The sequence below is a fragment of the Furipterus horrens genome, unplaced genomic scaffold (genome assembly GCF_987537825.1).
Source record: "Furipterus horrens unplaced genomic scaffold, mFurHor1.1.pri manual_scaffold_5, whole genome shotgun sequence".
Classification (NCBI taxonomy): Eukaryota; Metazoa; Chordata; class Mammalia; order Chiroptera; family Furipteridae; genus Furipterus; species Furipterus horrens.
In genome coordinates, this window is record NW_028327175.1 from 129,042,467 (window position 1) to 129,057,328 (window position 14,862).

The 14,862-nt window shown below is 41.1% G+C and overlaps 1 protein-coding gene across 1 annotated transcript in view; it reads left to right on the forward strand.

Moving 5' to 3' along the window:
• Positions 1 to 2,480: 2,480 nt before the first annotated feature.
• DNAH3 (dynein axonemal heavy chain 3) overlaps positions 2,481 to 14,862 on the forward strand; it is a 286,172-nt gene continuing 273,790 nt past the window's right edge. Inside the window, 7 exon segments of the mRNA XM_090277784.1 lie at positions 2,481 to 2,501; positions 4,802 to 4,906; positions 6,221 to 6,443; positions 7,597 to 7,669; positions 8,099 to 8,234; positions 10,287 to 10,476; positions 11,931 to 12,126. Coding sequence (XP_090133910.1) covers positions 2,481 to 2,501; positions 4,802 to 4,906; positions 6,221 to 6,443; positions 7,597 to 7,669; positions 8,099 to 8,234; positions 10,287 to 10,476; positions 11,931 to 12,126 — 944 coding nt within the window.

Here is a 14,862-nt window from a genome sequence, read left to right on the forward strand (position 1 = left end):
TCTGTCTATTCCATCTACTTCTCTTTCTGGGAATTCCTCTTTTCTTTTCATTGAGAGGTTGTTTCTGCATCTTACCATGTTGGATTCTTCTTGTTCTTTTTATTTTTATTTTTTTTTATTTGTCTGCTTTGACTTCCCACCTTCGTGGTATGAGATTCTTTATAGGAGATCTGTGGGTTTCAGTGGTGCAGTCTCTTTGATCTCCTGAGCCTGATGTTCTTGGGGTACCCTTTATGTCATTTGTTTATGCTGTCTGGTTATATTTCAGATGCTCTTTGGTAGGGTCTCCCCTCTGGCTAGTTGATTGAGAGTCACTCTGTCCACTTTGTCTTGAGTTCTTTTGTGGAGATGCTGTTAAAAACATAAACACACAGCTCAGGCAGGAAACCCACACCCTCAAAAATATCCCCCACGCTCTATCCCGCTATCGTCAGCCAATGAGCCAGTATTAATACAAATGTAGAGATATTAGAGTTTTTATACTATAGGAAGAATAGATAAGAGTTGTTTTTAAGGAAGAAAAATATGATTTTTGAGAGAGCAGATGATAGGTTAATAATAGTAGCAAGTAGTGTTGAGACTATGCAAGAAAGTGGGTAATATTTACATTGTATGTTAATAATAATAAAAGAAAAGGAGGGAAGAATGCAGAATATAGTAAGAAAGTGGGATTGTATAGTATTAGATTTATATAGTAGTTATATTCTATTTATTTATTGTGAAAGGGCGGCTAAACTAGACAGACAAACAAATAAACAAAAATTAAAGGGGAAAGATGAGAAGGAGAGATATGAAACAAATTAAAGATATAGTTTTTTTAAGGAAAAAAGCTTTTTAAAAAGTAAATATTAAAATTAAAATTAAAAACAAGAAATTTAAAAAATTAAATACAAATAAAAAAACTAAAATAGAAATAAAAATTAAAAAATATATGAAAGGAAAGTTTTTACTCATTTCAGCCTTTGTGTGTCGTCTTCTTTTTCTGGATCCACAGCTGGTCTACTGAGGCGGGCCAGAAGTTCCTGTTCTTTGCAGCAGCTGTGTGTGCCAACAGTGGCTGGTGTATTCCTTTGGCGCCTGTTGGAGCCGGCCGGGGTGCTTGTGCCCGTGTGCACCTGTGTGCGCAAGGTGACTTGAGCGCTAGCCTCAGGCCTGCTCCACCGCGCCCCGGGAGTTGGTCTCTTGCCCCCTGGGGCGGGGCCCGGGAAACTTGTGCACAGTGGAAGTGAGTGTCTGTGAGTTGGCGCCGCCCACTGTTCCCGCACAGCAGCCCCCCGCCATTCCCGCACCCGCCTGGGTCAGCACGAGCAGAGCCCGAGCAAGTGGTTTGCGCTCCAGCATGGCGCCCACTGGGGCTGACCAGGGCTGTCTGCGCACGGTCTTCTGTGTGCCCAGTGGGCCCTCCCTGTGTATGTTGGGACACTGATCTTATGTCTGTTGGGGTGTGTCTGAGGGGCACCCGGACACGCGGCACCATGCGCCTGGACCAGTGAATGAGGGCACTTCCCTGTGTGTGCCCGTGTGACCCAAGGGGAGGGTTGGGGAGTGGGCGAGCGTGCTTCTGCACCTGCGCTCCTCAAGAATGTCCTATCACCCCCCAACCTTTTCTCCCCTCTCCGCAGTTCACAAGAGAAAAATATAAAGGAAAGTCATGTTCTCACATGCACAGCAGTACACAGTTTCTTGTCTTTCAGGGCCAATGCCACCTGGTTCAGTCCTGTCTCTGCCAGCGAGCAGCGATCCACTCTCCTCCAGATTCCTCTCTGGGGAAGCCTGTGGTCACCAAAAACCTTTGTGTACTTCCAGCCGCAGCTCGGGAGCCACCCCAGTCAGAAATCTTGTCTGGTCCCTCTTTCCTCCACTATCCTCACCAAACAGGTAGTTTCCAGATGGTTTTTTCTAATCTAGCAGTGCCAAGGCTCGACTCCTGCCAGTGTCCAGCTGCTCACTGAGATGTCCTGTTTGCAATTAGTCCAAACTACAGATGAGTCTTGGGAGCCAGAAAACGCAGCCTCTCCTCAATCCTCTGCCATCTTCTCCTCAGCAAGGATTAATATTTTTAACAAAGCATTTTACATAACTGGTAGTTCTTACATCTCTTCCCCTTGAAGAGGGAATTCTTAGCCAGATATGGTCAAGAAGACCTTCTTTGTTCTGTTCTAGAATTGATTTCTAGATCTGTTGATCTTCTGTGTGTCACATGTGTTCCTGTTCTATGGACTGAGATCTTTTCTGCTATTAAGGTATTTATGGTCCTGCGTGTATTTAGGTCTTAGTCTGTCCTTATGAACTACCTCAAAGTTTAATTTTTTTCTTCAGAAATTCTGCCTCCATTGTGCTCTGCAGAATGCTTTAGGTTGGTTTGCTTTCTTTATTATCCCAAGAATAGCTTATTTCTTTGTGACTCAACTGGATGACCATCTCGCAGTATGGAGGAACATAAATAAAATTCAACTTGGCTCAAACCCAAAAAGAAATCTATGGACTCAAGTAACTGAGAAGTCCAAGTTGGATCCAGGGATCCAGTTGATAGCACTGGGAGCCTGTCTTTCTCCTTCTGGTGTCTGCTTTCTTCAATATTGGCTTCTTTCCAAGAAAGACTTTTCCCACACAAGGCAAAGATTTCTAAGAGTGCTTCTTTCTCAATAGCTATAATGAAAGTGTGAGGAAAGACACTGAGTAGCCCAGCTTGAGTCACAGACCTATGGCTGAACCAACTACTGTGTCTAGGAGGATGTGCTGTTCTGATTGGCCAAACCCGAGTCACATGCTCTGCCCTGGAGCCACTCTTTTTGGTAGGAAAAGAAACTTCCCAATTGGTGTCAGGGATGAAATCAGGTTTACCCCAACCATGAGCAGAAACACTAATGCCAAGATACCTCTTAAATAATGTAAACACCCTTCTCAACTGCAAGAAGTCACGGTCTTTTGGGGTTTTGTTTTTAGTTTTGGTTTACCTACTCATTCCTTCTCTTATTGTATCTTACTTAAGGTGTCAGAAATTTGTGGTGTTTGCATGTTGCTCTTTTAATGAAGATTTTTGTTTGAAACAGATCTAAAAGCTAGGCCAAGGGAAAGATTTCCACTGACAACAAACCTTCTTTCTTGCAAAGATGAAGTAAAGACAACCATAACTTATCAATCTGTATTTGTTGTACATTTGGGATCTTGAAGGAAACCATGAATGACTTCTGTACTGCAGCCCAAACATACCTTGGATAATATAGTACCTCCTTTCAAGTAGATGCTGGGATGTTTTCATTTTATTCACCTCATCAGTGTAGATCTGATATTAATTTCAGTAATGCAAGAGGGGGTTCTTGGAGATGATTGCTCAGTTCTTAGAGCTTTCAAATTGAGGTCAAGAGCAGAGAGACAGATAGTGACTTAAATGAACAAAGCAGGTTCTCTAAGCTGTTAAACAACAGGGTCTGTGGACCTTAAACTCATCTTGTTTGAGGTGGAGTCTGAGCATTACCATGTTTCATAAAGTTCTATTCATTGGTGCCACCATTTTTGAGAACCACTGAATGAGGCCATTAGATCATTAATTTTACTGAATCCAGGCTCAATATGCATCTTTGTTTATGGGTTTGCACATTTTTAATTTTAAGATCAACACATTCCTAAAGTTATTTTTCGTGGAAATGATACTGTTTCCAATGTGTTGGGAAATGGAAAGATGTGCATTTAAAAGCACCTCTGTGTGGCTAGGATGTGTTACTTATCCTCTCAGAGCCTTAGTTTTTTCAGTTAAAATACGGTTATAAAAATGTCAGATAAAAAGTGCCCAGCACGTAATAATTTGGAATAATGGCAGATGTTCTTGTTATTTTGCAAGGTTGAGTCATCAGTGAGAGGTTGGCTGGGGAATGGGGGCGGTTAACATCTGATTCATATATTCCTGCCCCCACTACCATTGCCAGTTACCCTGCATGACATAATTTGCTGACTCAAATAAATCAAATTAATCCAATAATGTTTCATAGTACACAGGATTTCAGGCCAGAGTCATTGCCTAAGGTGAACAACCACAGAGGGTCAAATTGTCCTTGAAAATCTCTTAAACTATTTTTAATGTGCTGTACAGCAGCACCTCTCAGTAAGTCCAGCCCAGCAATTTTCTTCCAGTGTTAGAACAAATTGCAGTGTCTCCATCACTACCCCAGATGAAGTAGTTGCCCTGCATATGGGGGTTGTATTGTAAGATTGAAGTACACACAGCATCTTGCAACACCGCAGTTGCTTTCAGCTCTGCTCAGGAGAGGCACTTGGTAACTGAGAGTATACCCTGTGGCTTACTCAGTAAACAAAATAGTGGACTCAATCACTTACATGTTTAAATGATATATTTTTTTACAGAAAGCACAGGGTTACTATGTTAAACAGATATAACATATAATGATACTGCATGAGCAAATTTCTATTTGGAATTTTGCATATGTGAAATGAAATAATCTATTTTTTTTTCTCCTCTTCTGTCAAATAACCTATTTTTTGAGGCAATCCCTTTAATCACAAGCCAGGGTAGGGCAGCACTGGGATGCCCTTAGAATTTGGGCTCTTCCCAGGGGAAGAAATATCTGAACTTGCTCAAAGAGGTGTAGCCAAGGAGGAGATTGGGAAGAGAGACAGATTAATGATTTAAAAATGAGACCTACACAATGGATGAGGAAAAGTGTTTTGTGGCAGAACCCTGTACCTAAAACTGTTTCTGGGGCTCTCTTTACTGCCCACCCACCTAGAGGCTTGGGAATCCTTCCTAATTCCTAAAGAGTGACTTTATTCCTATTTCCCACAGATCCCCAAAAGTGACTCCATATATAATATGAGCCACTCCCAGATGTGGCCTGAGCTGCCCCCTCTGCCTGCATCTACTAATGAAGAGCCATCTGAAATCTATCAGGTACATTCTCCTGGCTGCTGGTCTTCTGCTGGTACTAGTGGGGGGCAGGAAGTCAAGAACTGACAAATGGGATTAGTGGCCTTGGTTATTTCTGTCACTGGAAAAGGCCACAGTAAAAAGGAAGAAAGAGCTATGAAGTAGCACAAAGGTGAGTTAGAACCTGGCCTTCTCACTTACCTGTTGTGTTACTTAAACTGTGAATTTATTCATCTTCAGTTGTAAAGTGAGAGTAATTATTTCTACTTTATAGCCATGTCTGTAAAAAATAGACAACATAAATAAATTACCTGACTCACAAACTTACTGTTTTTTGAAAGCTAGACTTCAGAAATCATGCTCACAGTGGTCAGAGAAGTACAACTGGCATCCATTCAGAAAGTATTTGTGCCCTGGCCAGTGTGGCTCAGTTGATTGGAGTGTCATTGGTTATGGGTTTGATCCCTGTGAGGGCACATACCTAGACTGTGGGTTTGATCCATCCCTGGTCTGGGCTCATATGGGTTACAATCGATAGACACTTCTCTCTCACAACAGTGTTTCTCTTTCTTTCTGCCACTCTCTAAAAGCAATGAAAAAATGTCCTTAGGTGAGGATAAAAAATTATTTAAGTAAAATTATTTTCAGTGAGTTTGCAGCAGATATTGAGTTGTCTAAAATGTTTGTTTAGTTTTTTTCATACGATGGCTCTAGGAGTGCTTAGTTGCCTTTAACGTCATCCAAAACAATTGTTAGATTGTATTGTGACAGCTGTCACATCAGTGTACACTTTAAAAACCTTATCAAGATTGGTGAATTTTTGTACAGCCATTTTACTATCAAAGATGGAAGAATATACAGAACATTTTCAGTGTATTATGCTTTATTTCAAGAAAGATAAAAACTCAACTGAAGCACACACAAAAAAAAGATTTGTACAAGAGAAGGTGCTGTGACTGATCAAACATGTTCAAAGTGTTTTGCAAAGTTTCTTGGTACTATTGACATTTTGGCTAAATAATTCTTTGCTGTGGGACTGTCTAATGCATTGGGAGATGCTTAGCAGCATCCCTGGCCTCTATCCACTAGAAACCATTAGTGGGAGGTAGCCAACATACTCAAAATATCCAAATCAATGAAATTATTGGTGAAAATGAAAAATGTACCATTTATTTTACAGAGAAAACTAAACAGATTTTTTTGCCAACCCAATAGAAACAGCTTAAGGCATGTGGGACTCCGAGATTCTCAATAAGAGTACAGCCAGGGTTCCTCTGAGCCCAGGCTCCACAAGAGATGGTCCTCATTGTGTCTCACTCTGCATTTCTTCCCTTGTAGACTGTCATGTCACACAGCTTTTATCCTCCCTTGATGCAACGCACATCATGGACCCTAGCTCTACCCTTCAAAGAGCAGTACCACCACCGTGGACCCAGTGATTCCATTGCCAACAATTACTCCTTGACAGCTCAGGACTTGAAGTTGAAGGACCTGCAGAAGGTCTACCAGCCAGTCACCATCAATGTCCCTAGGGAAAGGACCATTCAGTGGCTGCCATCAGGTATTTGTGGCATTGTGCCATACCAGCTCTAAATGGGGTCTGTAATCCTTAGTTTTAGTCCTGGCTTCACCTCTTGCTGCAGCTAATTTTGGATAACCTTAGAGAGTCTCAGTCTCCTCATCTATGAAATGGGAATGATTGTGATGGCTAACCTTACATTTACCATACACTAGGAACCTTACACTACAACACAGCAAACACTGTCCTTCATGCACTTGTGTTAATTGATTGCCACAAAACTTAACAGTTTAAAACAACCACCATTTATTATCTTATAGTTTCTATGGGTCAGGAATCTGCTCATGGCTTAATTGGGTGATTCTGGCTTAGAGTCTCTCACAAGTAATCAAGGTGTCAGCCAGGGCCACAGTCATCTAAAGGTCACTAGGGAAGGATTTTCCTTCAAGTTCACTCACATTCTCAGGTCCTCGCTGCCTCTTGTCCATAGATATCAGTATCCTGCCACGTGGTCCTCTTGATAGGGCAGCTGTAACTTCTTACTTCCCTCATAGGGAATGAAGAGGAGAACTTGAGAGAGAAGAGAGCCAGCAAGACAGAAAGCATAGTCTTTTTAGAACTTAATTACTTATTACTTTCCTTAAGCTAGAAACTTAAACAAATTTAATAGTAGAGTTTTATGTCGTTTATTAAATTTATTTGTAGTTACCCTCTCTATTGCAAATGATACTGTTTTTTCTATTTGAAATAATTATATTTATTGCAAATGATACTGGTGTTTTATTTATGATAATCATATAATATTTCATTTCAAACAAATACATTAGTTTTAAAAGTCCGAGTCTATGAAACCATAATATACCTGACATTTAGAAAACAAAGCAACAGAGTTGGTGAGTGAATCAAGTAGACAGTTATTAATACCTGTTAAATGTATGGATGAATGGATGGTATGCTCATTCCCATTTCACAGTTGGGGAAGCTGAGACCTGAAGTGATGAAGTCACTTCTTCCAGATCACACAGGTAATTAGTGGTGCAGGTGGGACGAGAGCCCACATCTCCTGCCTCATTCCACTGCACCAGTTCACCCACTTAGTATGCTTCTGGACAGTCCTGAGAGTCACATCCCTGTGGACAGAGGATGGCCCAAGGCCACTGCCCATCACTGATGTCTTTCTTTTCTACTATTTTAGTAATGAAAAGCTCATCACAGCCTAAAAAGAAGAAAATGAAGTTCTCTCCCAGAGACAAAGATGATCCCACCAGGTAGGGTGTCTCTGTGGGAACATGGGATTTCAGGGCGCCAGGCTGAATCAGAAAAGGCTGTGGTCTCATTAAAGCCATGCTTTGCTTCTTGGCTTCACAGCATTCCTGGAAACCTAGTGTCCAGTGGATTTTTTCCCACAAATCCCCTTAATTAAAAAAAAAAGTTAGACTCCAAATAAAAAATAAATTAACTAATGAAACAAACCAATGCTAGCACAACTATGCAGTGTTCCATGGTTAAAGGTTGTCATTGAAATACACACCCTACTATTAGATGGCACAGAGGAGGGGGCTGCTATTAGAGAATGACACTAATATGGCTGGAGAAAAAAGGCTGACAGCACAGAAGCTCTGCACAGAATCAGGGGCTGAGCTGTGTCTTCTTTTCAGGACAAAATCAGCCCGCAACACCTCAACCTCCTCACCCAGGAAAAAGGAAGTGGTGACCTCTTTGACCGCACCAGGAAGCAGACCTATGAGCCCAGAAGAACAGATTAACATGATACTACAGAAGGAGCTGGAAGTAGAAACTAAAGAAGCCAAGCCTTCTGAATCAGACTTGGAGGTATGTTATTGTTACTTCCTTTCTTTCAATTTGCTGAGTGTTAACTATTGGCATCTCAGTGATTCTAACCTGGAGAACAGCGGAATCACCTGGGGCATGTTTTAAAAATAACAAGGTCCAGAGCTCAGGACATTCTACTGAGTGAGGGTGTGTGTGTGTGTGTGTGTGTGTGTGTGTGTGTGTGCATGTGAATTCTCTGCTCTAGAAATCAGTACCTTTGGGTCCTCTGAGAATGTAAGTTGCAAAATAGTGACCCATAAACTAGGGTTGCCAGATTTTGAAAAATAAAAACAAAAACAAAACACAAAACAGGACACCCAGTTAAATTTTAATTTCAGATACACAATGAATAATTTTTTAGTATAAATATATCCCAACACATCTGGCAACCCTACCATAGGCTGAATTTGTTCTATCAATTATTTTAAAGATTTTATTTATTTATTTTTAGAGAGAGGGGAGGGGAGGGAGAAAAATAGGAAGAGAAACATCAATGTGAGAGAGAAACATCAATCAGTTGCCTCTCTCATGTACCCTGACCGGGGTGGAACCTGTAACGCAGGCATGTGCACTAATGGGAATCCAGCTGGCGACCTTTTGCTTTGTGGGACAATGCTCAACCACACTGATCAGGGTGTATCAATGTTGTTGAAAATGAAGGAAGTATCACATAAGGTAGATTTTTAACCTCCTTTAAAAAATTAAGATATTTGAAGCTGATTAGTAAGCTGCCTCCATTAGATAAGAGATACATTCTCCAGTTTGTCACAGTCTCCATCATTCCTTTTTTTTTTTTTGTTCAGCCAACTTTCACTTGCTAATGTTACCTGCTTCATGTCAAGTGGCCTCTTGAGTTTCTAACTTCTATCTTAAAAGAACAATAAAATTTTAGAGCAAATAGCGTATGAGTGTATAGTGTATAATAAGATGATTAACGGTACAAATTAATATGTGTTATTGGCAAAATTCCATGCTAACCCCATGCTTGAGCCCATTCAAGACCTGGGTTCTATGATTATTCTTATCTCCCAAGTGTGTAAATTGGGGTATAGAGTGATTCAACAACTTTCTCAGGGTTATACAGTCAATAAGAGACAAAGCTAGAGCTTAGCTGATACCAGGTCTGGCTGATACTCAAGCCTCTGTGCTCTTAAGAGCTACCCAGCATTTTTCAAAATTGTCTGAAAATTAGAGTTACTTGAAATGCTTGTTTAAACAACCTCAGACTACTTGAGGAGGGGGTCTGTGAATCTGCATTTTAACCAGAGCCTCTCTCCCCACCCCAGGCAGTTTTTATAATGAGGGATTATGGAAGTTTTTCTTATATAATCAGCTTCCATTAAGATTGGAGAAAAGTGAGCTCAGCCTCTTCTGACCATTGGACGATTGGCACTGAAAGTCAAAGCTGACTTCAAACCATTCTCTACATTAGTGCTTCTCAACCATCTGAAATAATTCATTTCTAGAGCCACTCAGCCATCCAGCAGCTTAGAGGCCAACCCTAAATAAACAAAACTTTCTGATATCACCGGGTCGCACTGACCATTTTTGTTCACTTTGTGCATCCATTGCTTCTCTAAACTCAAAAGCCCATGGTTGGATTAGAAGAACTATAATAAGTCTCATTAGGTCTTTAGAGATTTTTCCCCCCAACTTACAGCTACAAGCCAGAGGATCAAAATACTCTGTAGAGGGTCAGTGTTGTTGAAGAGAGTGAATTATTTGAGTCCATTTAAGGAGCTTGTCATTCTTCTTCTTAAAGCTCATCAGATATGCTGCCTTGTCCCCAGACTCATTCTTCTGTTCCTGTCTGCATGGCATTAGACAAATCCCTTACACTTCACTGAAATCTCTGCAGGGTCATGGGGAAAACTTACCAGTGATCTTATAGCAATGAGTGTGAAGTCACAGGCCCAGGAAGCACGATTGTAGTGAGTGAAGGGTGGCGATGGGTGCTATGTGAACATGGCCTCCTGGTAGCTGATGGGTGTGGGAAGGTGGGACAGTTCACCAACCATGATCATTTTTTTGCTGGTGGTTTTTTTATGGAAGAGATACTCTTACTATTTGGCCAATGGAATCCGAAAAGACATGATTGCCCCTGATGAGGACGAAGTGATGGTTTGGATTTTAAAGCTGATTCCTAACACACTGCTGACAAGTCCCTTCCTGGAACCCCTGGTGAAGGTCCTTATGGAGGAGAAGGAAAAGGACTATTACAATAGCCTCATCAAAAGTATCGGTAAGGCTGGGCAGAAATGGAGCAGGGTGTCCCCATGTAGAGGGCACCTTCTTTCTTCTCACTCTCAGTCTTCTACTTTGGTTCTTCTGAAAACGCCAAAAGCATCATTTAACTTTTAATTCACCATCACTCACGTCTAAACCAAACCCTTTCACACATTAATGTGTATCCACTTAACCTGGATGATCTGGTTAAAATGCAGAGTCTGATACAGTAGATCTGGGCAGGCCCAAGATTTTGCATTTCTAACAAGCTCCCAGGTGAGACAGCTACTTACTCCTCCAAGGGCAACACTCAATACGTGCTTCTTCTCTCAAACATTTTTTTTTACCTCTCTACAACCCTCAATGGTCACTTTATTCTCTTTACTCACAGCACTTCTTGTCTCTACTTTCAACTCATTCTGCTTTGGAACTTCTGTGTCGCTAATTCTCTACTGTTATTTAAGGCTGGCCTTGTCTTTGCATTTCTCACAGGTCTTAGCTGCCTTATTAGTCTGTTAGCTCTTTGGTGGCAAAAGATATCTTATTGACCCTCACTCTCCTTCATCTATGGCCAAGGGTCTTGTGGTCACAGTAGGTCATGAAGATGAATATTCTGAGAAATACATCAAAGAGGAGGGATGATCATGTTAGTTCCCTGCTTTCCTGTTTTATCTGGACAACAGCTATCTTTAACAACTTGTCTAGTTATTTTTAATTTCCTAATGAACTTTCTAATAATGTCAATGTAATGGCTTCTTGCCTACTACAAGGTAGAACCAAACTTGTAAGGATAAAGATGTAAAGTCTTTAAATTCCAGCCCCAACCTACTTCTCCAGTCTTATTACCTTGAACCCTAACCATTTGCACCTGCTATTTCTGCCACAGAATGAACAACTCCTGGAGCATAGAATACAAAAACCATGAAACTATACTTCATTATATGCTGTTTCTTCTGCCCCCTGTACTCTTCCCTTCTTTTCTTGCCTGAAAAACTCCTACTCATTTTTCATGACCCAACTCAAAGGTTACTTCCCCTGTGAAACTTTTACCACTCTCTCTTTCTTTAGCATGTGATATTTTTGGTCTCTGAATCTCCATCATAAGTATCTGGTGTCAACCATTGTGTTGATTTTATGGGTAGCTATTTTGGTGTGAGAAGTCAGTTAATGATTAACAATGTATCAGCAAATACTTCTTTATTGTCATGCATGATGCTAGATATTTTAAGGGAATTCAATCCCAGGCTTTTAGTGCTCCAAATTGTGCAGTTATCCACCTCTTTCCTTGATATATCTTCAGGAAGAAAAAACAACAACAGAGTGGAGCTTCTCTAATTTAGTTATCTTCAGCGGATTACCAATGACCTTGTAGGGAGTATTTTCAAGTGTTTGCCTTCTAAGTGTTGAAGCTAAGAGCACAGGGTACTCAGGGTCCCTTCTGAATAACAGTGTTTTCCCTGTTGGTTATAGTTGATTACATCCTCATGGACCCTGAGGAGAGAAAGAGGCTCTTCATCAAGAGCATCCCCTGCCTGTTCCCTCAACGAGTGATTCGGGCCCCTGTGCCCTGGCACAATGTCTATAGGAATGCCAAGAAGTGGAATGAGGAGCACCTGCACACAGTGAATTCCATGATGCCCAGCCTGGAGAAACTGTGGTTTTCAGAGTAAGAAAGACCTCTTTCTCTTCCTTTTCCTCTCTTTAGTGCTTCTACACAGAAGAAAACATCTTATGCTGGGCACTATGGAGTAGCCCTGCCCTTGAAGTGAAAAGACAAGAATCCTAGACAAATAAGGCATAAAAACTGTGACACTGCCCACACAGGGGTCTGTGGCCCTCCTTATGCTCCTTGGAACCCATGTTTCTAAGCACAGGAGCATACTGGTTAAGAGCATAAATGTGGAGCCAGCCTGCTCAGGTCCAGACCTTAACTCTGCTGCTTCATAGGTAATATATATGGTGTGTCACATCACTCTCTGTGCCTTATCTCTGAATTTGAGATAATGAGAGCTCCTACTTCATAGAGTTGTAGGAGGAATAAATAAGTTAATTCATATATTAACAGTGCCTGACATAAGTACCCAGTAAGTGTTAATTAGCCATTACCTCCATTATGGCATGTGTCTTGCTGAATTCTAATTGTATGTTTACTTGTTTGTTTCTTTCTAACCTATGAGATGTATGGGTACTTGGGTGTTATTCCTTTATGTAACTCAGTTCTAGCACAGGATGGCAAGCAGTGGTCTCGGTTAAATTCATCAATGACTAAATTGGCTACAAGAATTGTAGAAATCCAGAGGAAGCATGAGTCGCACTTTTTATTCTTAAAGTTTTCTAAATTGAAATATAATTCACATACCATAAAATTCACCCCTTTAAAGTATACAATGCAGTAGTTTTTAGTGTATTCATAAATTTTTTACAACCCTCACCACTCTAATTCAATAACAATTTTATCATCCCCCCAAAAAACCATGTACCCATTAGCAGTCACTTCCCTTTCTTCCTTCCCTGGCAACCACGAATCTTCTTTCTCTTGTGTGGGTTTGCCTATGCTGGACATTTCACAAAAATGGAATCGTGTGGTCCATTGTGTCTGGCTGCTTTCACTCAGCATAATGTTTTCACAGTTCATCCACATTGAAGTGTGTATTAAGATTTTATTTCTTTTTATGGCTGAACAATATTTCATTGTATGGCTATACCACATTTTGTTTATTCATTCTTCAATTGCATTAGAAAGAAGGACTGTCATTTTTTATGGGGCATCTCAAGAGGGGATGCAAATTCTGGTGGGAAAATGAGGCCACCAGAGTTCACTGAAAGGTCAGGCTGATGACATGATGAGCTGCCACCATCTGGGTTTTTCATTAGAAAAATTAGAGGCAAATATGTTTATTTAATTTTTTATTTACTATTTTTCTATTACAGTTGTCCTATTTCCCCCCCATTGTTCTCCCCTACCCTCTCCACCCCCCCACATTCAGTCTCCATTCTGTTGTCCATGTCAATGGGTCATTCATACTAGTTCCTTGACTAGATCCTACTCCTTTTTTACCCTCTTTTATTGGCTGAACTTATTAATTCAAATATTTTGTTTTGGGGATGATCTCTAGCTTAGAACGTGTTTTATGTTGGAGAACTTGTTTTTCACATTTAGTTACCTATATTTTTGAAAGAAATTGTAGAGGAAGTCAACCTAGGATGAAGCCCACCAATGATAAGAAATAATAGCGTTCCTTCTTTGAACTGAATTCTGTTTTCTAAGGTTTTTGAGGTGCCAATTATGACACTGAAAAAAGAGGTAATTTTCTAACTAGGTAGAAGTAGATAGAGTAATAATTTATACAATGAGCTTTGAACAAGGTTGCCTGGGTTCTAGTTTCCACTCTGTCACTAATGTTCTTGCTTTGTCACTAATGGAGGAAGTTAATCTCTTCATACCCCTGTTTTTTAATATGCAAAATGGGAGTAACAATGCTTACATCATGGGGTTGTTGTGTGAAGTGCTTAGAAAGTGCTTGGCACACAGTAGTTGTTCAATAAATAAAGATACTGCTTTAAGTGCAAGCATGTTTATGGCCTCAAAAAATAAATTAACCTAGGAGGAAAAAGATGGTAACAGAGTAGCTAGCAGCCCCGCCTACTCTCTCCCATTGCAGAACAAACTTGGAGTAAAAGCACAGAGCAGAGAGTGAGTGAGAGTGGCTGTGAGTGCAGGGACAGGAGTGCGGGGACCACATGAGAGTGGGCAAAGACCGTGGCCCACGCTTTCTAAGTGGAGTCACCAGTGCAGTGTTTCTGGCTGCACTGTGTATGGGCAGCCTTGGATTGACTCAGTAACTGGGATATACTGGGGCAAAGAGAGAAAGCCAGGGCAGTGTGGGCCCTGTAAACTGCATTCCCATTATAGGCACCCTTTCCAGCGACATCTGGGAAGGATTCAGTGAGAAAGTTTGAATGAAACTATCAGAGACACAGAAAGACAGAGGCTAGCACTGACTATGAGACACTGTGTGATTTTGGGGGAGGGAGAGTACATGGAGAATGGGGCCCTCAGGGACTGATGCTGCAGTGTGGGGGCCACACAGAGACTCTTTTAGAAGTCAAGTTGAGGCAAGACTTGAGACTTGTCAGGGACCCTGGTCTCACATACCTGCACTTCAGGCACAGTGGCTCTGCTAAACAAAAACACAGAGGACTGAAATGCACTGCAGGACCAATGGGTGGGACTTAACCCAGTGAAGAGCTGCTGTAAGAGGAGAGGTCGGCAGACCCGTGAGTGAGAGAACAGCAGCCTTAGCACCTAGCTAGATCTCCTCACAGACAGCCAACCAGAAAGAAAGTTATAAAATCCATGGAAATTTGACCAGGGGCAGTTCCAGAAAGAGAAGAAAGCAGT